General features: G+C 45.3%; 1 protein-coding gene across 5 annotated transcripts; it reads right to left on the bottom strand.

Annotated features, from left to right (window-relative positions):
* Nucleotides 1–8,692: 8,692 nt before the first annotated feature.
* CCNL1 (cyclin L1) lies at nt 8,693–22,545 on the bottom strand. 5 transcript variants are annotated; one of them, XM_052802902.1, is made up of 11 exons: nt 22,104–22,518; nt 21,793–21,867; nt 21,443–21,552; nt 15,010–15,130; nt 14,533–14,597; nt 13,092–13,191; nt 12,840–12,944; nt 12,429–12,570; nt 10,757–10,868; nt 10,502–10,600; nt 8,693–9,484 (listed from the first exon to the last, which is right to left on the bottom strand). In XM_052802902.1, exons 1-11 carry the CDS (start codon nt 22,413–22,415, stop codon nt 9,136–9,138), a joined length of 1,590 nt encoding a protein of 529 aa, XP_052658862.1. In that variant the 5' UTR covers nt 22,416–22,518; the 3' UTR covers nt 8,693–9,135. The 5 variants fall into 5 exon arrangements, 2 of the variants coding, with proteins under 2 accessions (XP_052658862.1, XP_052658863.1); XR_008237392.1 differs by lacking the exon at nt 8,693–9,484 and adding an exon at nt 11,380–11,475 and having other exon boundaries at nt 22,104–22,536; XR_008237393.1 differs by lacking the exon at nt 8,693–9,484 and adding an exon at nt 11,380–11,623 and having other exon boundaries at nt 22,104–22,535.
* Between the last annotated feature and the right edge of the window lie 1,244 nt (nt 22,546–23,789).

The following is a 23,789-nucleotide window of genomic DNA, read 5'->3' as shown; positions in this document are numbered from 1 at the left end:
TCTCTTGATTCCTTATCAGCACAGGGCACCTGCCCCTCGGCTGCCCAGGACCTGCACTACCTCAGCTGGAGCAGCTCTCTGGTTTGGCAAAGGGGCGCAGCCTCGGCTCTGCTCACGTGGACTTTTGCTGCAGCAGAGAAACCCTTTAATGATGGGATTTGTAAGACCACAAAAATGCACAGGAGACAGAAGAACTTAATTATTCTTTACGGGATTTTTTTTCCCTTGGATATCACTGCTCTCAGAAGGGAACAGAGGTATCAGTCTAATAATTCTGCCTTGGTCAATCCCTTATGATATTTACACAGCGGCTGTGCTATAGTTGGTGGGTAAATATAATTTCTTTGATCGATGCTCGCTTGCGGCACTTTGGAGCCGTTTCATGCTGCGTTTGAGGAAGGATGCGCGGGTCGGCATGCCCGCCACGCCGCCGTCTCCATACCCTCACCTCCCTCTGTGCAAGTGCACTCGGGTTATTTGGCTCCCTCCAAGGCAGAGCACTTAGCCGGCTAAGTGAACGATTTTGACATCGGGGAAAAAGGCTCAAATTGCAGTTGTATAGAGTATTTCCCTACCAAATTTAAAAAAAAGGGAGGCTTAAAGCCAGGCGTAGCTGAAGTGGCATGGCCTACAGAGCAGGCAGAGCCCTCACAGGCTGCACACGGTTAAAATGGGTATGAATTTTGCCTTCCAACTAGCTGACAAGTTCAGACCATATGCCTTGCTCACCAATTATCCACACTCTTGCAGATGTATTTTGCTTTCACAAGTACTTAGCAAAGAGCACACGTATGATTTTTTTTTAACACCAAGGTGAAGGGACTCGCTCCTTGTGCTCTATCGTCACTCTCCATGCTCCATTACCATCAGCTCACGCCTTTGTTGTCCCCCCCCGCCCCAGACCCTCAGTCTCACCTGGGTGCCCGGCGGGCAAAATTTTGGCTGGGGTGAGCAGGACTTGTGTGCACAAACCCTCGAGCTGCGGGAAGGCTGGAGCTCCTGGCTGTCCCATGGGCACCGGCGTGGGCAGCCACCCCGCGGCACGGGCGAGCTGAGCGGAGCGATGGGATGTGTCTTGGCTTAAACAGTCAATGTTTTTCTCTGATATTTGGTGCTAATATGTTAATCAGATCTTACACACAGCCTCTCATTGTATCACTCGCTCTGTTTGTACAGTAATTAATTCTGACTGCAGCGACTCCATCAGCCTCAGGGATCGCTGCGTATGTGCCTGCGCTTGTGATGTGATTTTGGAGGATGCCTGAATGAAGCAGCAATGTTTGCTGTGCGATTTCAAATTGAAACTTGATGACAAATTGATTACTGTGGAACAGAAGGAGCATGGCGAGCACAGCCACACACGGCCCCCCCTTGTGCGACCCCATCCACGGGCGAGGGGCTCTGAGCGGCCGTGTGGTGGCTGGAGAAGCAGGAGCCAGGCGCTTAGCCTCGGACCTCTTCTCGCCAGAAGCAGAAAAACTAAAGGTGCAATTTGGTAAAGCCAATCTGAAATCCCTTCCCATGGGGGGTGCCTGCTCCAATCACCACATGCCTGTAATTCCCATCAGACTTCACCTGCTGCATCCAAGGTGAACCGGGCTCCGCGATGTGCTGCAAATGAAATCCAGACACTTTCTGAATACGTACAGGTTGCCATCGCATAATGGCAAACACATATTAGACTCCGGTCTCATCTAGCACTCGGAGGGCAGCGCGGCTCGCGGCTGCATCCAGCCTGCTCCACCGTGAGCCGTGCTCGCCGGGAGGAAGGTCGCATCGCGCTGGCTGGCTATCAGCATTCAGGGAGGGGGAGCGCGCATCGCCCACCCCTCGCTTCCCCCTTTACCCGCTGGCTGAGGCCGTCACCGTTTCCAGCGCAAAATTTCATTGAGTTCCCACCCTCCGAGCAGCGCAAGGTCGGAGCTCGGGTTTGCGGGGGTCTCTGCGGAGCCTCCCGGGCAGCATGGCGGGGGCGGCCGTGGGGAGCAGCATGCACCCGGCTGCGCTTTTCGCTATGTGGTTTGTAAGTGAAGCGCTGGAGGCGATTAAAAGTGTTCCTGAGAAATCCCTGCTTTCTCTGGGCAGCAGTGAGCAGGGCAGAGTGCAGGCAGCGGGCTCGTCCTCCCGGCCCTAAATTTCTTGCTATCCCGCCAAGGTCCCCGTGCATCCCCGGGAAAGCAGCTTTCAAAACACCCCTGTGCCTCCGTACCCCTTCCCACGCTGTTTGCTCTGCATGCGAGGAAATGATTTGGCTCGGGGTAAACTCTCATTCTCATCATCAGATTAAATTCTTCCCTTAAATCCTGGGGATGGCACAGTCCTGTTGGGGGTTTATCGGACGGTATTAGCATCCTGATGCCACCGTGACACGACCCGTGAAGCTCCTCCGGTCCCCTCGGGAAGCCCGTGGTCGTGCTGTGACTGGCTGCTTTGAGACACTGTTTGGGAGTGGATATTTATTTTATTTGGGAAACAGATTAGTTATCTGTTAGTGTTTCTGAAACTCTCCTTCTGTACTCAGTAACACACACGCTCCCGCACGGCTCTGGGGAACAGGGTGCAACTGCCAGGCACAGAGAAGCACTAGGTACCGTGGGATCTGCGTTTTCAATTAGCTGAACAGAGCAGTCATTAAGGGGACTTGCGGGGCAGCAAGATGTGTGTACCGCCCCTGTGGAGATAACAAACCTTTTAATGCTCAGGCAAACCACGCTGGGAACGGCAGCTGAGCAGGGCCATGAGATACGGGGACGCCTTGGAGGGCTTGTCTGTCTCTCGTCTCCTGCAAACCTGGAACAGCTTTGAAACCAGCATGGCTTAAAGCAACCTAAATCCACCACCCCCTGCTTCAAACCACTTAAATATATATTTATCTGAGAGATGCCCACCAGCGCAATTAAGTCGACATTCATTAGCTTCATACAGAGGTTTTCTCACGCGCAGCAGCCTGAACGAGCTTGGGCTGCGGTGCGTAAACCCCACTAACTTACTGACTCTCCACTGCTGCGGTTGCAATTGGCCTTTTAGGGGTAATTCCAGCCGGTCCAACCAAGCTGTTGCACAGCTGCGGGCGGATGCTTTTATACTGGTTTTAACCTGGTTGATAGCGGGCTATCTCACACGTCTGGTGGTTGATGCCCTCCCTCAAGACTGCCCACCCATCAGCTGCTCCCGGCAGCTTGAAGTTGGGTGCTCGGCTGAGCCTTTGACCCCAACCGATGGGGCTGCTCTGCCCAAATCGCCCGCAGGGCTCAGCCACCCCGGCCCCCCGGGGCAGAGCACCCGTCCCCTCCTCTTCTTCTGGTCCCTTTGGCAGCACCAGCCCTGCTCCAGCAAAGCTTTGTGCGTGCGTGTGTGCATGTGTGTGCGTGCATGCATCCATGCATGCGTGAGGGTGTGCACGCAGGGGGATACTCACGTCCGCTTTGCAATACTTCCACCTACAGAATAAAATCCAGAACGGCAGCGGGAGCAGCCAGCAGCAGCCCTGGGAGCCGATGGGTGCGCAGCATCCCTGGGGGCCCAGCTGGGTGAGGGGGCTGCTTTTGGGAACTGGGGCAAGCTCTATGTGTGTGTGTGTGAGCCCCTTGTCCTCTCCAGGAAACCTGTGAAGATAGATTCTCTTTTCCTAGGACAAAAATGGTAATTTTTGCAATTTTTTTTCCTTCCACTGGAATATAAAGACTTTTTTTTTCAGGCCAGCTTTACTAATTTTAACTACTTTTCTTTTTTTTTTCAAAATGCCCCGCTGGGCTGTGGCCAGGCAGGAGATGGGACTGGAAAGCTGTTTCCTTTACAGAAGTGTTTTTTCCTAAGTGGGGTGTAATTGCCAATGCTCCACTGCGACAACACCCGAGTGCTGTGGGGGTGCACATCGGCCCCACAGCAGAGAGGGGAGCGCAGGGCACGGGGCGGCCATAGCAGGTTTGTTTCCTGCCCCAAAGAGCTTGCAAGGAACAAGTTTGTGCTTTGGAGAGGGCAGAGCAACAAGGAGCACAGACGGGAGAGCCACGGACTTGGCAGCTCGTGGATGGGGCTGATGTCAAATGATGGATTTCACGAACATTTCCTGGCAGGAGCAGTGACCGGGGAGAGATTTCCCGGAAAAGGGACCCTTATCGCTGTCATTAACAGCCGTGCACATGGCACGCTCTGCTGCACCCGCTGCCACTAACCTGTGGTTTTTGGGGGCGGCTAAAGCCCTGATGAGTACTTACTTGTTGGGCCAATTTCCATTCAGAATAGTCTTAGATTGTTCACTATTATTTTTCTTCCCAAACCATCCAGAGCTTTTCGTCCACGTACATCCTTCCAACACCTGTAACAAAGCTGAAAGTGAAGGACAGTCACAACAGTTTGCATTTACTCACTTGAAATATTTGCATCATTTTGTTGAAAAACTAGTCAAAACATTTTAACAAAGTACTTTTTCTGAGAAAAAGCAATTCTGAGGGTGAGATCAACCCAGCCAAACACCCATGCCCTAAGAGAACTGGTCAGGTGGAACATTTCCCACCAGTTCCTGTGGGGCTCTCTGGGGGTCTTAGGTCTTCAGAGTTCAGTGGCAGCACCTTATTTCCATCACAGTATTTCTAACAGCAGCCTCACCAGCAGGCGATGCAGGAATACTCCGTATTTCCCAGGAAACAGTCCCCATTGCAGCACAGTGCGGTGGGGCAGGCACTGTGGGTGCCACGCTTGCTCCCAGACACTGGCAGGTGTCACTACCATCCCTGAGCTCCTACCTGCCAAGGTCCTCTTAACACCCCAATTTATTTACCAACAGACCTCCCACAGTCTCCTTTCACTTTGGGTTCCAGATGAGACTGGACAGCTCGAGGCTTTCACACCCACTTACTGTTAGAGCCATTTTTTTTCAGATGCGCCCAACCCACGGGGCTGTGGCTCAAGGTGATGTGTAGCTCCTGTTCCTGCTTCACCCTGGCTGCCATCTGCCACTTTGCCAGGATGGAATCCGCTCTGTCGGTGTTAAGCAAACATTTGCCTGTGGCCATCTGGGTTCGATGGTGCAGCCCGAGCAACCTTCCTGCCTGCTGTGATGGCAGCAGCAGCAGAAGCTGTGCTCCGGAGACAGCCATCGCTGAAAATACTGGAAAGATAGAGAGGAAGGACCAAAATATCTCTTGTTGTGCTTCATCTGCATGCTCCTTCACTGGTTTCTTTGGCTTCCTGGTACTTCCATCAGTACTGGTGAGAGAACAAGCACAATAAATCAAGCATAAAGGGATGGGGCAGAGGGAAACGGGTGCTGTACTGTGGTACAGCCCAAGCCTGGAAAGCCATTGCCGTCCCACCAGCACGAGGGGTTTCAGTTAGAAATAGCATTGCAGTGGGGCATTACAGAGTCTGTTTTTACCATAAAATCATTTCCACTCTGAAGGGTGAATGTTTAAACACGGTGTCACATACCACTGTGCAGAAGAAAGCCCGTACAGATGACAACGAGCTCAGTCAGAAACAAAAGGTCTGCGTAGGGTGCTCAAAACTCCACCTCAGTCAGAAACAAAAGGTCTGCGTAGGGCGCTCAAAACTCCACCTCAGTCAGAAACAAAAGGTCTGCGTAGGGCGCTCAAAACTCCACCTCACTTCTCAAATACATCTGTTACTTCCACTGCCCGGCGTGGCTGCCTGGGTCTGTAGTGAAGGCAGAGCTGTGGGCTCTGGGCAGGAGCTGCAGTGAGGCACTGCTCCCTTGGGCACTTCTACATTCTGATGTCAATGGTGGGTCACCAAAGCCACCACATCCTTCAGAGATAAGCTTCAGCTGATGAAGGGTTCCCACTAGTGACTCAAGCACACGGAAGACACAGAATTTAAAAATAACAAGCCTTAAGTACCTCTCAACCACTGAGATTTGTCAGTGTAGCCTCAAGTGACTCCTGAAGGTCAATATGGATGCTTAAAGGTCAAACAGCACTCTCAAATTATTAATTTTTGTGATTTAGAGTTTAATGAACATGTAAGGACACTTCAAAGTCTTGGGAGAGACATATGACATCTAGTTGTAAAAACAATGCAGCAGCTCCCTTAAAATAAGCTTTGGCTGATGCTTCACGGCATTGTTGATGGTTATTGCGCTGGACCTAGCGCTGGCATGCGACACAGCAGAGCGAGGCCCCAGTGCCAGCCCGCTCCCAGCACATTGCCCTGTTCCTCAGCCGGTCACATCACCTCCCAGTGCAACCTGCGTCACATATGCGTGACTGCTGCGAGCAAGCTGGCATTTTCACTCTGTCACTGCTTTTGTCCCCCCCTGCAACCCTAAGTTTGGGGGAGCAGTTTTCCTCCTGTCTAATCAAGCTAAAGACACCAAGGAGCTCACAGCATGCCCATGGGATACGGCAAAGGAGGGAGAGCTCTTGCTCAGGTGTGGCCCAGCCAGAGGCAGGACAGTCAGACCCAGGGTGCTCCCAGCTGTGCCCTGCAGCCAGGGCAGCTCAGCAGCCCCAGCTGCGCACGCAGCTGGGTCAGCAGCTGTAACCACACTCGTGTATTTAAGTATTAAACTGTTACTTACCCAGAAGCTTTCTTTCTGACAAGTCAAGGGACATTGACAGGATTGCAGCCATTCGGGACCCTTAGCCACTTTCAGGCTGCTCCACCTGCTCTCCACGAACATGCAGCACTGCCTGAGGGGACCCAGCCAGTGAAACAAACAACTCACTCCCCGCTGCGTGCTTCTTGCTGCTCAGAGCCCCAGCACATCTTCTCTGCTTTCCAGCGCTGACCTGACATCCTTGAGCTTCAAGAAGGATCTGCTGCTTTTGTTTCGGTAACCAAAACCATTAATTTTATGGCCTGTCTTTGGCAAAGACGTTGCATGCTTAAGACCACCATTCATAAAGCTGGCTGAAGACATCTTTTTTTCCCATGGAAGAATAAACGCTGAACTTCTTGCTAGCTGACTGCAAGCTCACTGCATAAGCAATCTGCAGCAGATGGTGTCTAGACGTTCAGCATCACCAGATGTTCCAGCTTTACATGGAAGTTAACTTCTGCTCTTCAGCTCTGGAGCAAGGGGCACTGGAAGCACAGAAGGGTAATTAGTGCTTACACATAAACACAAATATAAGGGCTGAGCCCTCTTCGTGTTTCACTCCGATACACAAACTCTGACATTCAACAGAGCTTGAGCCAATTGTGCTACTTCAAAATTGGGTTTATATCACTGCCCTAGACTATCTAAATACTTTTATCTAGGGAAACAAGGTACCTTAATTTCCATAGCAACAGATAATTCTTCTTGAAAGCAACAAACACATGAAATACAGTTACTGCAGTAATTACTGCAGATAAAAAAACAAAACCCACAGAGGTAACCAAGAAACAGAGGAAGACATTTATCTTTTCCTACTTTTCAAAAAAATATATTCCTTTTTTGTATTTCTAGAGAACAGATGCAAATCAGGCCTGGCAGGATGCTGGGTACCTGCTTACGAGAACATACCAGTTCCAGTGAAGCTTTTGCTCAACCGCAGGTTTTTTTCTTTCCCTTTGAGGTCTGCAGAATGTGTGCCCAAACAGACTGGCACTCGCTCCTACAGCAGCACAGGATACCAGACCCATTTCAGTCTTGTTTGGCCCCAGGCTTTGCCCTCTACCATGCTGCAGGTGAACATACCCAGCCAGGTCACCCTCAGCCAGAGCAGTTAAATTGTGAGCTGCCTTTTGAGAGAGCAAAGGTCTTTTTATGCTGCATTAGCAGTCTTCATACCCAAAGGGACTGCTAGGGACTCCAGGTTAGCAGCTAAAGCTTGCCAAGGACAGCAACCACCTTCAGGCTTCAGCTTTTGTTACTACCTGAGCAGCAACTGAGAGAATCAAACCCAGCTTCTCCTCACCCATTTCATCTCTCCTTTACCCACAACTCCCCGCACAGCTGCCCCAGGCCAGGTTACAGCTTTGGGTTGTACAGTGGCACTGGGTACGATTCCAGCAGCTGGACGCTAAGAAACCACACCAGCACAGGGGTGAGCTGCCAGCAGCAAACTGCTCTGCATTTCATGCTGCAGCACACCTGGCCTGTTTAAGCCAGAGTTTCCCCAAGCTTAGTCAGTGTGACCCTTCAACCAAGTGCAGCAGCACAGCAGGCAGCTTTGCCCCAGGGAGCTCAGCTGTGTAATCATCACACTTGCCATAGGATCCTTCCTTCTGCTGCCATCATCCTGCCACCAGTAATGAAAGAAGGGAAATAAAAATCCTGAAACTTCATCCCTCTAGGCACGTCCTTATCTGTCCTGCTTTGTACTTCTGGCACAACCAGGCTAAAGGAGGACAGCAGATGACAGCAACTCACTGGCAGCTGCAACAGATGGGCAGGGAAGAAGTCTCCACCTGCCCAGGGGCAGCTGACAGGGAAGCTGGGACACCAGTAGCCCAGCCCTGGCTCGCAAAGCACAGCTCTTCCACAGCTTCCCCCACCAGCTGCCCATCCCACTCCACTTCAGAGAAGTCCCTGCTCATTTATCCAACTGTTGCACACATGTCAGCAGTGGACCTGGCTTCCCAGCTGCCTCCCCTAGGAAGGACAACTTCTAAAGCTTTCCGAGTCTTCATCTGCAATAGAAGCACATCGATATCCCAAATGTCCCATTCATGTGCAATGGTCAAAGTGACACAATTAAGAAAATTAAGTTTAGTTTCCATATATTTGACATCCAACAGGCAGTAAAAAAAAAAAAAGCTTTGTATTTTATTTCTTGTAAAAATCTTTTAACACATGCAGACTAAAACCAGTGTAAGAAAGTATCCACCATCGTTTAAACAAATAACTATACTTAAATATAAGTGTCTGCAATTGACTTGTATAAAAATAAGGTACATTTTGCTTTTTTACAGAAATCCATTCTCCAGTTCTCATATCAATAAACAATACACAACTCTAATACATACAATTTAACCTGATCGTTGTTTTCCACCAATTTGATACTGCTAAGGTATTATGTGCAAAAGTTGGTAACAGTTTCTTTCCCAAAAGAAAAGTCTTCTATGTGTTTTAGAAAATTAGATACTGGGTTTAAATTAATCAAATCCTAATCGGTTCCTTTGTTCTCAAAGAGTCCCATTTACTGTATTATATACAGGCTTAACTAGAATCTGGTGCAGGTGCAAACCTCAGCGTCTGTGCCTGCTGTGTCCTGACCGGCCGCTACCGTGGTGTTTGCCCTTGTGAGATCTCTCGAAGGAGCGGGATCTCTCACGCCTGTCTCTGTGGTGTCCCCGCTCGTGCCTGTGCTTCTTGGCAGCATCAGAATGATCCCTGGATTTGCTCTGTGAACGTGAACGAGACTTTTTCCTTTTATGACCGTGCCTATTTGCACTCTTCAGCTCCTCCCTACTATGCTTGGTCTTCAGGTGTGGCGAGCCATGGTTGTGGTGTCGGCGAGGGCTGCCACTGTGGCTGCGAGACCTGCTTCTTGATCTCGAGCTGTACGTCCCAGACAGGCTCCGCCTATTATTGTAGCTTACAGAAAAGTGTTTAAAATTAAAACATGTCTTCAACACAGGAGAGAATAAAAAAAATAAATCAATGCTTAGGAACTTCCAAGTTACTGAAAGAAACCAGACTGCTTCTCCCACAGAGGCAACTGATGAATGATAGTGACTGTCCCAGAACATGCCTTTGAGTGGAGTTGCTTTGAAAACAAAAAGCCCAAACCAAACCCAGAATGCAGTGCCTTTCATAACTGTTCGACCTTGTCAGGAATCTTCCCCTCAACGCCAGATTGCAAATTGGTTATTGCCTTTTTCCCTTCAACGATTTGACAGTCAGCAATACTCAGGGCAACCCTTCACTGAGATCCAAGTTGGCAGCTTCCAACTTAGATGTCAGCCTGAAGATTCTTTAAAAAATTAAAGTCAGCAGGTATCACTGCATCACCCTGCACAGTTCCCCCTTTTCCCCAGTCGCAGAAGAGAGGCAGAGCACTGAAGAGCCAGACAGTGCATCGTGCAGCACTGACAGAAGATACATTCTCCCATGCATTTTTAAGAAAGCTGCAAAACATGAAACTGGCTCCTATGGCACTTCTCACTCCTTCAAAGTGGACTGAGTTCTGAGAGACTGCTCTCATTTGTAACGGACACCTTGTGACGATCATCAAACAGGGTAAGACTACCTTACACTCACTCCATCATAGACTCATCACGTACATCTACAGTTAGGATACTTTTAAGCTTCCATTTTATGGCAAAGCTTTTAGAACTTGAACTATTAGTGGCACAGTCACCAACAGAACTGCTTCACGCCAAGAACCGAGAGCCTAAAGCCAGACCCAAGTCTCACACTTTTGCTGGCCCAGCAATTAGAAGCTTGCGTTAAGCATCTACAAGCCACTTGGAGTGGCCCTACTTCTTAGAAGTGAAATGCCCTGCTAAAATATCCCAGAGAAGTAAATATGACAAAAAAGACAACCCCTGCAAAAAACCCTGCCCCCCTCCCTGCAAACGCCCACCAACCAAACAAAAATCCACTACTTACTGCCGCCTAGGAGTGTGAGATCGAGACCTTGACTTTGTTCTTGACCTAGATCGACTAGCACTTCTGCTGCTTCTACTTCTCTTGCTTTCTTTTCTCATGCTTGGGAGGGGAGGGGGGAGGGGAAAAAAAAAAAAGTTACACTTCTGAGGTACTCCTTACGTCCATGAAGTAGCTCAAAAGTAGTTCACTGTACTTCAGTTGAAGAAACAGTTTTTACAGAAGTCTTCTCTTCATCAGGAAGAGATTTTCACCTACCCATTGTAAGGGCTCTTTGAAGCTTGCTGCCTCTCTTCTGGCTCTTTTTTAATGGTTTTGGTATTCAGAGATACTGGCGTCTTCTCTTCAGTTTTTACTTCTCTTGGGGAAGCTGAGAATTAGATTTAAATTCAAAATTAGGTATTTTATTCATAGACTTTGTAATAAACATACTGTATCCTTTATACATCTTTACCAGTATTTGCACAAAATGTAAATATGAACTCAATAGCTACTATTTCATTCCATCTTTCCATTTATAGTACACTCCTAGAAGAGAACACTGCAGCAAGATACTCATGGGGAGACGCATACTTTAAAGCCAACTGCCGGCAGGGGGGAGAATACTGTGACCTTCAAGCCAAGCAGGCAGGCTCAGTCGGGCTTTTGTCCACCAGGGCCCAAGGAGTACAAAATAAAAGCTGCCCTTAAGGTCTGCAAATACATAACTTAAATTGTTACCTTGACAGTTAATTTCCAATACTATAGAAAGAATTAAGACTCAACAGCAAAATTACAGATTTCATTTTTATATTAGTGGTACAAATATAATACATAAAAAACTTAAGTTTAGAATCAACCTGTCTCTACAGTCAGCTGATATAGCCCAGAGATGGACTCACCTTTTCACAGAAGGGCTACTATGCAAGAACGACGCATTTTTATCTGGCCTGCTGACAGTAAGGCAGAGGTGCTGCATTATGACCACACCTTCCTCACTCAATAGGGTTCAGAGGTTTAATGTGAAAATACAGAAAGGCAGAATTCTGTCAGAAGCTTTCCCTCAGTTTGTCAGCTAGTAAGAAGTCTTCCAAAACCCCACCAGAGGTCCTGCTTTCACTCAAACTCTTCTCACCTAGGCTCCCACTTCACAGAAATAAGAAAAAGCTTTCATTGTTTAGTGAGAAATTTACACTTGCCAGCTCAAAGACCGGTGGAAACTCAGATGAATTGTTCTTAAGGAGGAATAACTGCTACAAATATTGCTTTCTCAGAGTATGTTCTTCAGTTCCTGAAGCGGCCATGTAACAAACAAGGGCCTGTGCCTTACCCACCACCACCAGACCAACACTCATGGCAGCCTTTAAATTTCGTTGGTAGGTTACAGATCAATAGCAGTATTAAGAGGTAAAAGCACCAAGACAAACCTGTCTGTTCTTTGTATCATTAGAGTTCAGACAGATTTACTGGCCGGATCAAGATACTTAACAGTTGACAAGTACATTAAAAAAAAGAAAGAGAAAGCAATTTCCAGAGATATCCACTGCAAAAGGAACCATGAAGGCTATTGCTACACCATCCCCCACAGATTAAATCCTGAGTCTCTCTTCACAACACAGTAAGATACAGCAAACTCCTGGGTCTAGACATTTTTCATTAACATAATTATCTTAAGGGTGCATATTACTAATATATCACTCTCCCACCTGTGGAAGTATGGAGTAAAGCACCCTGTTTCCCTCTAATCTGCTATTTCAAGGTATTGAAACTGTTTGTAAAATTTGTGTTTTGAAAAAAGAAAGATTTGTCTTGCTTCTCAGTTCTGTAAGAAAGCCTCAATTGTCTAACAGAAGCAAACCTACTTTTTTTTTTTTTAAAACACCTTGGGACACAGATTTAGAAGACTTATCAAATAGCATTATGCAAGTTTCTGTTCAGAAAACCAACTTACATGGTTTGGATGCAGGAGAAAAGCCACCCAGTGTTGAGAGTGCTGGAGTTCCATCCGGATTTAAACCTTTTGCCTTCAGTTTAGCTTCCTGTAGTGCCATTTTCCTCTTTTCTACTTCTTTATCCAGGAATTCATAATTGGGCTGTTAAAGTAATAATGCGGTAAGAAGCTGAACTACTGCAATCCATATTTTAATCTCATTTTTGAAAAATACTTAATTATCTTTTAATCATCTGTCCAGTAACGTAACTAACTTCCATCATTTGTTCTCACATGCCCCTCAGAGGAGAAGCCATACAGCAGAGCCTTTCCAATTAGTAGATTTATATGCAGGTGTTCCCAAACACACTTAGACAACCATAAGGCAGCTCAAGCTGCACTGAAAAGGAAGAACAAACATCTCAAAGTTACCTTCTTTCTGGTATAGAGCTTAAGAGTTGTTAAGCATATCTCCTGAATCTCCTCTTCTGTGGTGCCAAAGAGCAAGAACCAGTGAGGGCGGGTAGGTAGTGGAATCTGCAAAGAAAAACAAAACAAAACACTGAGAGCTTAGTAATAGAGATTACAGACCAGGCTTTTGTTTTAAATATTTCCATTAATTTTCTTGAAACCAAATTAGTAGCAATAAAAGGCAATGCTAACTAAAGACAGATGAATACTCACCTGCAGAGCTCTAGCAGCAAGATAAATGCAAGCACATGCTATAGTCTCTGGCTGAAAGCGAACAAACACATTTGTTCGAAGGCTGTCATTCATGTAATTCCTAAAAAAAAAAAAATTTAGGAAAAGTTGGATCTCAGGTTTATATCATTTTATTTAGAGGATAACAATACTGGAGACTCAATTGACTTTATTATTTTTTCTGTTATTATATTAAACACTTGGTTTCTTTCAAATTATTGCATTTGATGTTTACATCTGTTACTTCTGTAACAAAGTTTGCACCATTGCCATTGTTTTGAAACCCCAATGCAAGTAATAGTATGTAATGGCTACTTCCTAGGTAGGTACGTTAAGTTATACCATGAAGTGTCCATTGAGTTAACAATCTAACAAGTACTTTTCATCTGTGCAGCTGTTTGCTTTAAACACCAGTGTTCTTGTATTTAAAAATCAGTATGCTTAAAACTCAAATGCAAGCATGAAAGCATGGTATAGTTGTAACCTACCATTTTCCAGAGGCTAGATGCAACCTCTAAAGTTCATAAAACATTGCACTTAAATCCTATGTGTGCCTCGAGTCACATTAACTTCATCCAGAAAGAGAAGCGTCCAATTTGCTCACTGAGTGTTGGAAAAAGACCTGCAAGTTAGTAATGGGTCTCCCACTTCACTAAGCTACTGTTCTTCCACCACAGTGGCACTGCCAAGCAATACATGCCAAGAGATACATTTAAACAGCAGAGACCTCCATCGATTTCTAAGTTACTGAGCTACAGGAAAGAAACGAACAGCAGTCAGTAAGTATTGACTCTACAGAAAACCATGCCCAATATGGCTTCTAAGTGAACATGCTGCATGCACTGTAATTGTCTTTTTGTTTTTAAACTCAAGTTTAGCCAAATGCTAAGTCAACTAAATAGATGTTGGCAGAAAGTTGACCCCACGTGTCCTTTAAATACACTACAGTATACAGTAGTTAGGCAACAAATACATTTAGAAACATTTTTAACAGTTACTTCTAAAAGCAAATATACAAATCCTTTCGACACCCAGACAGAACTAGAAGATGCTGCCCGATGGATATGGACCACTTCAGTGAATCTCGGATGAGAGCTTGCACTGGGTTGGCTGGAGAGAAGGGCAGCCAAACAGGCCATCCCCAGGTCATGGGCTGAGGTGCAGAGGGCAGAGCTCTATGACTTACCATCATGGACTACCCTTTAATTAAAGAGTAGAAAAAAGAACAAAGTTAAATTGAGTTCTCCATTACTATATTGGAATCAAGCCATGAAAATAGTAAGCAGAAACAAGCACTAAAATATTTTGGAAGTATATATTTGTGTAATAACTTACATCTCATTGCTTTGCATATGGATCGTCAGGCTTGTTATTTCTGCTACTATTTTCCTGGCTAGGAAAAGAATGGAAAATAACAACTTACCAGGCTGTCTGTACCAGGGTTTGATTACGTTCACATTCTAAGACTTGTAAATACATAACAATGATCTGAGGAATAAGGGGAAAAAAAAAAAAAAAAAGACAGACTCAGTTTTAACATATAAAGCAACAGTAAGGAAGTAACTATGTATAATCAAACAGTATTCCAAAACAATTGTGTCTCCTCTTTTTTTAAGCATACACTGTAAGCTCACGTCATCCAATCATGTTGAGACAGTTCTTTTACTACTTTTGTATGATTTTCAAAAACAGTCACCTTTAACATTTCCCAAGGAAGCAACTTCTACCAAACTCAGTATGACTATTTGCCCAAGCACTGTGGCAAAAGCATTCATGATAACTACTAGGAATTAAAGAGACGAAATCAGTCATTTTACACCCGTGTTTCTTGTCCCACAGCTCACAATGATGCCATCAAGGTGGAATAATATTCACAATAATATTATCTTTGATAACTCACCTTATGTGGATGCTTGACATGAACACAAAATCCCAACTCCTTCAGTACCCTCCTTTCTGCTTTGATTACTTGATTTTTGGTGTTTATGTAGTTCTGATCAAGTATCAGGGGGCTTGGAGTCCTATAGTTTGCAAGAAATAAAATCAAAACTGTTTTGCATATCCAAAAATAGCAGCATCTCTGTTTTCCCTTCCAACCAACTAATGGCAACAGAAACCGGTTTTCAACTCCTGCAAGCAAGTTTAAGCATTAATCTTGTGCTGTCCAAGTTTAGATAAACTAGTTTAGTTTCTGCTTTTGACTAGCTACAGATTAGATGACTAAGATAAAAAAAAAAAAAAAGTCTTTTGCTACCGTGTATGCAAACTATGCTGGTCCAGCTGCTGGAACAGAAGTCCACTTTACAGTGAAGATCTCAAAGAACCTTTACGCTTCATGACAGAGGTGGGGGAGGAGTGTGATACAACTACCTTTGCTAGGTAGGACTTCAAAGCAGAAGTAAGCTAGAACAGTTTTTTTTTACTGATATTAAAGTAGCAAGCTTGTGCTCTACAAATTTCAGTTTCCTATGCACTCTAAGACAAGATGATTCAGATCTTCAGAGAACAAGACAGCCCTGCTACTCTGATATACAAAAAGCCTAGTAAAGCAAAGAATTTAACCTCTGAAATGGTGACAGATCTGCCTGCGATTCTGAACGCTGCACCCACTAATCAGTGGGTATCATGTCACTTCTGCTGTTTGCATTTGCAAAACAAGAGCTCATTTCACAAAGAAAGATTCCTAAGTCTACCACTATCAAGTCCTAATTCATTCCAAATCCAACACCTGAACTCTCCAAAGCATTTTTTTAAACTTTAAAGTAACTTGCTGTATGCTTCATGCACAAATGTCATACTCCATTTCATATTCTTTTCTTTGTCCATGCTTAGACTTGACCTTTCAACATTCCACATGGTGTTTTTTAATCCACTCCCTCAAGACAGACCAGCTTTTTCCCTGTTTGTAATACGCCTTGCATATTCCACATGCTTTCCAACACGGAAGAATGTTATTGCAACTAGTTACACTCTAATAAATCAGTCTGTTTACGTGATGAACCTAGTACACCCCAAGCACTGGTGACAAATTTATCTTACATTACCTTCAAAAGAAAAAAAAAAGTAATGCAAAGTGGATTCAAAATACAGCTTCTGTTTTATCAGACAAAATATTTCACTACTAACTTGTCTTTTTTTGATTCCATGCAAGTTCCACAAGTGGATCACACTTCTCTTCCCCAATAGCTCACAGCAGAAAAACACTCCAAAAACCTAGGGTCCCACCCCAGGAAGAAAGGGTCAATTTAATTACAAGGCTAGCTGAAGGGCTTCCCAACTTCAATAACCCAGAATTTATGCTAAGACTTCTGCAGTCACCTGGAAGGATGCTTATTACCATTAGTCAAAGGATACAACAAGCCATCCACTTCACTAATAAAAGCATCATGTTGTATCACCATGCACTTAAAGCGTGAGCTCTCCCTGCTCTCCCCAAGGGGCTGAGAAGCAGCTCCCAGGAGGTCTGAAATGAACTACTGCAGCTTCTTGGTGCCAGGCAGGACCTACAATTCAAGACTTACTACTTCTGTCTCCTAAAAAAAATGCAGTGTTTTCCATGTTACATAAGAGTAACTTCACTAGTCAAGTGTTACTCTCGCTCATCAGGGCAAGTCTACAAAGACTGTGATTTTAAATATAACCTAGTCAAATATTGGGGTTTTTGTTTGTTTGGGGTTTTTTTGGTTGGGTTTTTTTTTTATTCCCATAAATTAACTGGAAAAGAAAAACTTTTAAAGCTCCTTTAAGGTAACTACTTCAGTAGAGAGGCTATGATTTTATCTGAACGCTCCAGAAGTACAAAGGCTATCTGAACACAATGCTCTGGAGTAGGAGACTGGAAGAACCAAGCTGAAGTTCTTCAAATCAGTGAAACTGATTCACTTCCAATTGATTTCAACTAACTATACTGGGTTTTATAACAACGTTTCCTCCAATACTGCTTTACTTATCTAGAGATCACTGGCATTAACAGGATCTGTAAGGCATGATTCAGAGCAAGTTTAGGTGTCCAGGCTTAGCTTATCTTGTTAGCAGAACACTTCATCAGAGGTGACAAATCTTGGATGAAACAGGGCAGCTATGACTTCCAGTCTAAAAAAAAAAAAAATCAACAACGGGACAACATAACTGCATGGAATCATCCAACAACCTGCTGGAGTATTACTATCTTCTACATGTCTCTGCATTCTCTGAAAGCTATGTAAGAAAGTCAGTATTATGAAAACACAACAAGGTAGCTCAAAGTGCAACAGTAAAGACTGTGGGCCTTACTGCATTTTAAGTTTTCACTGTCCTTCTACAGGGCCATGGGACCAGCACAACAGTTCATACTTTGGTTGTACACGTTCAACAGCAAAGTGATAGGAAACTCGAAATTAAGACACTCGAAAGTGTGCTTTACTGTCATCCCCCGTTACTCTGGTCACTTACGACACCCAAGTTCTAGAGATCTAAAAGCCATGAAAAACATCAGTTTATCCAGACAGTACTTCCAGAAATAGAAAGACAAATGCAGGCTTTTACCCACTTATGCAAAAAAAAAAAATCTGCAGAAGACTTTACTGCACCTTATTACTGGCAAAAGTCAGGTTCCCCAGTCTATTAAGATTTACCAATTTAGTACTTTTGCCATAAACTCCCAAGTGTTGGTATGCATAATTATTTAGAAGTTGGAAACTTCAGAGATTTCCCTTTGCAAAACTTCTCAGCTTTCCTACTAAGAAAAAAAGAGGAACTTTGCTACTGCATTTGCTGCACTTAGTTCTCAGTCCAAGCAGCAACCATTTTAGGTCCAAGTAACAAACCAGAGAAAAATAATTTATAAGCTTACATATAAAATATAAGCTTCAAGCCCTATATAACCAAGTAGCATTACAAATTCTTACTTTGAATCTGTTCTTACAGATCAGCACTAGAGCTCCAGGCAAGACTTTAGACTTAAGAACAGGGAGCACACAGTGCCCATTCTGGTAAGTCGACTCAACATTTAGTTGCAAAACTTCATCAGGATTTAGTGATTGTGTAACAACCCAAAAGATTAACGCACACTGTAATGTGTTTGTAACAATAAATAAATTACAAATTCCTTTTTTTTAAATCCCTGTGACAAATGAAAGCTAAGTTCTCGACACAGCTACGGCTTCATTTGATGTAATACTAAAATTTGCCATCTTTGGAGTGTCTAATACTTTGGAGGAAGAGTGCCCTGCCATGTAGTTTTGTTCATAATGCAAAAAGTACTTCTGACAAGTACAGCATAACATCAGCATCTCATTTCAAAGACCAGATCTCTCTCATGCCAGTCAGTAAGAGAGAAGAAACTGAGTTCTATGTTTGTCTCCAACATTGTAAATACAAGCACCGTAGATTTATGGAACAGTTTGAAGAACACTAAGTAGTGTGCATTATTAATACAGGCCACTTCCAACATGACTGCATGAACCTGTTTGCTGCAACGTAAGTAAAGAATGGCTGACTGAGCATCTCAAACCAACATTTGTGAGATTACACGACAAGTCACATTTGGTTCCAGTCTCATAAGGACTTTCTGCAGCTTTCAGGCACATTTAAGAGAAATAAAATCAACTTCAAACTACATTCTACATGTTAAACAATAGTTGCACTTCGCTCAGAACACAGAAGATTCAGCACACAATTTTTTAAAAAGCAGTATTTTCATAATACGAGCTTTTCTCCATGCACACAAACATTTTTACATGCAGTACTACATGACATATGCTCGTGAAAGATCCAAAAGAAAATATGCTTGTCCAAAACACTTTTTAGCTTTTTCTTACTTCTCAGTATTAGAAATACCACCTAGCAGTAACTCAGGTCTTACAAAAAGAAAATTCCAATGCAATTCCCAGTTCTGCAAACACGTACATATAAGGGACTGCTTACATAATAATTTATATAAATAGTGTTACAAATTCAAGACTTCCGTATCCTTGTGAAGGCATGTTTTACTATGAATTCAAACTGCAATTATACAGAGCCAGAAAGTGGAACCGAGAACCCAAAACTGTTTAAGAAAGCAAGCAAGCCTACTCAAACTACTCAAACTTCATGTGTAGGTTAAGAGCTTCAGTTAACAGAAGTACTAGACTAGAGACGAAAAGAAAGTACAGCAGCCTAACTGACTGTTTCAGTTCTGGGTTGTGTGTGAGAAACTAACTACAGCCTAAGTGTTAGCTTCAGATAAAAAAAGATTAAGCTAGTATTCTAAAAACCTGGACAGCAAAGAAAAAAGCTTATAACAAGATACAGGAGTTCTTCCAAATGGTTCACCAGCGGCCAACCTGTTAGTCCCCCGATTCCAGTGACCTATTCTCAGAGCACTGGCTTCTCCTTGGGGATTTTCGATACTTCACTCACTGTTGCCATGACGACAGCTTCATCTTTATGTACCACTCCACATCACCCAGGCTTTGGTAAATGTAGCTGGTCGCTGTATAGTCGGTTGCAAGGGAAAAAAGAGTTGAAGTTAATAACGTGTACAGATTATGTAATTGTAATCTTGTAAAAAGTACAGAAAAACGTTTACATCCTGCTTGTTAAAAAAAAAAGGCAAGTCTGAATGTCAGACTTCAGCATTTTTAAGATTAATTTCATGCAGATTCACTCAGAATCTGAGAGCAACAATACCCATTTCTCCAGAAAATAATGGGTAGAAGTGCACGATTTCTCTCAACATGATGCATTTTAGACACCATGTAACATGCACAAGTGACATTCTGATTTGGAACAGGCTAGCTGGAAAGATTTAAGTTCACAGGTTAAGTTCAGTTTCTCTGATCCTTCACATAGCACAAAGAAACAACTAATTTGTATTCTCATTGCAAAGAAAAGCATTGCATATGATTAATTAACCTTCACTGCCTGGATCAAGGCCAAAACATTACGAATCACTGAACCGGCTTCAATAATTCCAATAACCAGATTCCCTTGTCATAACTGTGGTAAGAAACAATACCACCGAATTCACATTCGGCACAACTTCATAAAACTCTTGAGGGCCATCAGGGATACAACTTAAAAAAAAAAAAAAAAAACAAAGCTAAGTTCCAATGTGTAACACCGAATCATTCTTATCTAAAACTAACTACCATAACATGACCACCAGGCAGTAAAAGCCAAAGTTTTAGATTCAACAGAAGCATAACCAGGATAAAGACACCAAGAAACAGCTGGTTTTCCTAAGAGATTTCTACTCCTCAGAAAAGGTTACACAACACTAAAGTTTAAATTCCTGCTGTAACCCGGTGATACAGAGCAGAGAAATGAAAATGTGAATTTAAGAATCTAGCTGAAAACAAAATCCCTTTCTAACCATGGACTACCTTACACTTTAAGCAATCGGCCACTAAAGGTAAAGCTACTTCATCACAGCTGGCGTCTCCAATCTCACAGACTATAATACTGCTGCATGACAGATTTAAAGAAATTTTGCATTTAATAGCAACTTAGAAAACTCCTTGCCTTCAACCATTCCTTGTTCCTTCCAATACATCAAGTTAATTTGCTTTACACACGAAAACATACATCGCTTTACACACAAAAAAGCAGCATTAGGCACTCACAACTGAGAACAGCTCTACAACTCAGCAGACAATTATCCGGATCTGCACACAGATCAGGTAAGCTTACACTCCAACTTCATTGACACAAGCACACAGTACCATGAAAAAAAACACAAGTCTCACTTTTTGCAATTAAAGATGCCTTCAGCTTCCAAGACTCAATTACACATTCCTTGTTGAAGCGGTGTCATTAAAGCTGCAAACACTGTAGGCCAAACCATACTTTTTTTCAGATACTTTCTAAAATTGCTTTTTCTAAAAGGTAACACTGTCATCACTGGGAAAAGTTCAGCTTTCATCTTTTGTTAACTGATACTTTATTAGCACCATAACCACATCCGGGCGGCTACATACTAACAAGAGAAAAGCATTAAGACTACTGAACGTGGTTAAAAGTCTGGAAAATATACAGCAACATGCTAATTGGCTACTCATAGCTAAGACTACCTTTCAAGAACTACAAGACATCAAAAATCAATTAGCAATAGTCCTAAAACTACAACCATGGACCTACAACTAGAACCAATGCTCATGACTTGTAGCTATAGAAGTAACAAAAACGGATCTACCAAGTAAACAAAAGTAACAGTAGAAGTTAGCATTGAACTGTACTGCCTACACAGCAGCCAAAGAGCACTCCCTTCTCAATTTTAGGTCGTTGAACTTAGCCTGGAAAAGTACTGTGAATTGAAAACTGCAGTGTACATTAGAAACAACAGGTGCTTATGTTCATAACGAAGCTTATCTTACCTTTTTGCTCTTAACTGACGCAAATGATGAAACACGTTGATCACGTCCCTTATACGACGAGGTGCCTCTTCGATTTTGGATGCGAGATTGATGCAGGCCATAGCAACAATCTGAAAGGAAGCCCCGTTTCCATAAGAAAATGTTTTTTAATCCCACCAAGACTACAATTACATAAGTAAAAAGAAAAAAAAACAAACCAACAACCGCGGCCTAAAGGCTCGAAGAGAGCAGCCCGTTTGGCTCGTGTCTGGCCAAATTCACCGGTGGCCCAGAACAGCGCCTAACGCTCTCCTCCCTCTCTCTCCCCCCCCGCCCCCCGCCACTTCCCCGCCAGGCCGTGCCGCGCTCACCTCGAAGCTGTGCTTGACGAACGACTTCGAATAGAAGAACCGATGAAACAGCACCTGCCCCGTCGCCATCGCCACCTATGAACGCAAAGGGAGGAGGAGGAGGAAGAAGGAGCGGGAGTCAGTCACCGGGCCCAGCCGCCGCCGCCGCCATTTTGTGTCAGGCACCAGCTGGCGCCGCCGCCCCCCCCCCCCCCCCCCCCGCGCGGCCGCCTCACACGCCCTTCCCGCCGCGCCACAATGGCGGCGACCGCCCGCCCTCCCTCCCTCCTTCCTCCCCTCCGCCCCGGGAAGGCGCCGGGGCCCGCACCCACCTGCGGCAGTCGGAGAAGGATGCCGGCCGCCTGGATGAGCTCGCAGCCCAGGATGCGCAGGTCGGTCTCGCACTGCAGGTCCAGGCCGTCCTGCATGGAGGGAGTCGGCGAGAGGCGCTCCTCGGGGATGAGCGAGTGGTCGATGGTGAGCGATACCTCCGAGTACAGCCGGTCACCGATAAGGATACCCGGGGCGGCGGGAGCCGGCGGGGCGGCGACGGTAGCGGAGGAGGAGGAAGAGACGGAGGCGGCGGCAGCGGCGGCAGCAGCGGCGGCGGCGGGGGGGGCCGGGTGTGTGGCGGAGGAAGCCATGATGGCGGAGCTCGTCCTCACCCGCAGCCGGCCACGCACAGACTAGCGCGGCCCGGCGCTGTGACGCAGCACACAGCGGCGCCTGCGCGCGCGGCACGCCGGGAAAAAAAAGTCCGCCCGGCTCCGCCCCGGTCGCCCACGATCGCCGCTGCCCCGGCGGAACCCGGGAACCGGGAACACCCGGAACACCGGGAACCGGGAACGGGAACGGGAACCGGCCGGCACTGCCCCGCTACCGTCCACATCGCTGGGGACCTTCGGCGGGAGAAAGAGGCGGGGGTTGCCCCCGGGAGGGGAAGCTGGCCCGGTCGTCGGTGAAACGTGCCGGGGGCGAAGATCCCCTTTGGGAAGCGAGGGAGGAAATGAGGACACGCGTGGGGGCCCTGTTGCCTCCCGTGGGGAGGAAACGGCTCCACCGCAGCCGCCCCGGGTGTGAGCTGGGGATGGAGGGGGGCGGCTGGCACGATTCACTTTTTTTTTTTTACAGCGTTTTCCACTGTAAAAGGTTTTAAACAGTGAAAAATAACTCGCTGCACTGTACGCTTCCACAGCAGCAGAGGAAAAAGAAATCACGCTGGTTAAACTGTGTTTTAAAAACCGTATAGGTTAACTGGTTCAGAGCTGTGGGTAGGGCTTTTGGTGCTTGCCGTGTGTCACGCAGGAAAAAAAAATCCATAAAATTGGGTAAGAAAATAAACAGGATGGCTGTGGTGCAACACTGACAGAAGGCGGGCTGTGTATTTCCAGATGGGAAGCATACTCTAGCAAAAAGTTCATTTCTTAAGGAAGGAAAAAAAAAAGCTTAAAGCAGCTACCGCAGTTTAAGCCATTGTACGTAAACGCACAGCGTTAAGTGTTGGGGAAACAGTCCCGCACGGAACAGCCACCCGCCGCCCTCCCTGTCGCCCCACGTTTGTCCCGCGTTCCCCGAGGACATCCGGATCCTCGGCCCCACAGAACCAATTCTGGAGGCTTTTCCCTCATTTAGCTGCTCACTGCGAAACCAGCCTGTCGCAACACACAGGATTAGGGGCTGCTTGGGCCATGACCTACGCTCACCGTTCCCGAGTTTTATTTGCTAGAAATTCGTCATTTCTACAAGCTACCACTTCTCACGTAAGGCTGCATGGTTGCTCGGCTGGTTTCTGATGATATATGTTTATTTCCAGTAAGAGCGTGTTTGAGAGCTGGAAAAGGTCCTTTTTCAGTAAGCTAAGACATTGTTACCGTAGTGTTTCCACTGCAACCTCAGGCGCTGCCTGAAACAGATTATTCTGACAAAACACGGGTATTTTGGTTACAATCCTGCAAACTGCACAAACACGGCACGTTTGCAAGAAAAGCGATCACCGCCTTGCTCGGGCTCGGCCGTCC

This window comes from Harpia harpyja, chromosome 12 (genome assembly GCF_026419915.1).
Source record: "Harpia harpyja isolate bHarHar1 chromosome 12, bHarHar1 primary haplotype, whole genome shotgun sequence".
NCBI classification, from domain to species: Eukaryota; Metazoa; Chordata; class Aves; order Accipitriformes; family Accipitridae; genus Harpia; species Harpia harpyja.
This window is presented reverse-complemented; position numbering and strand designations above follow the sequence as displayed.

Excerpts from the sequence above, each read along its gene's own strand:
- CCNL1 (XM_052802902.1), bottom strand. The coding sequence starts at position 22,415 with ATGGCTTCCTCCGCCACACACCCGGCCCCCCCCGCCGCCGCCGCTGCT. Across the intron at positions 21,553-21,792 it reads TCGTCAAGCACAGCTTCGAG|ATTGTTGCTATGGCCTGCAT; the intron begins GTGAGCGCGGCA and ends GCTTCCTTTCAG. Across the intron at positions 13,192-14,532 it reads ACCCTGGTACAGACAGCCTG|GAATTACATGAATGACAGCC; the intron begins GTAAGTTGTTAT and ends TTTTTTTTTTAG.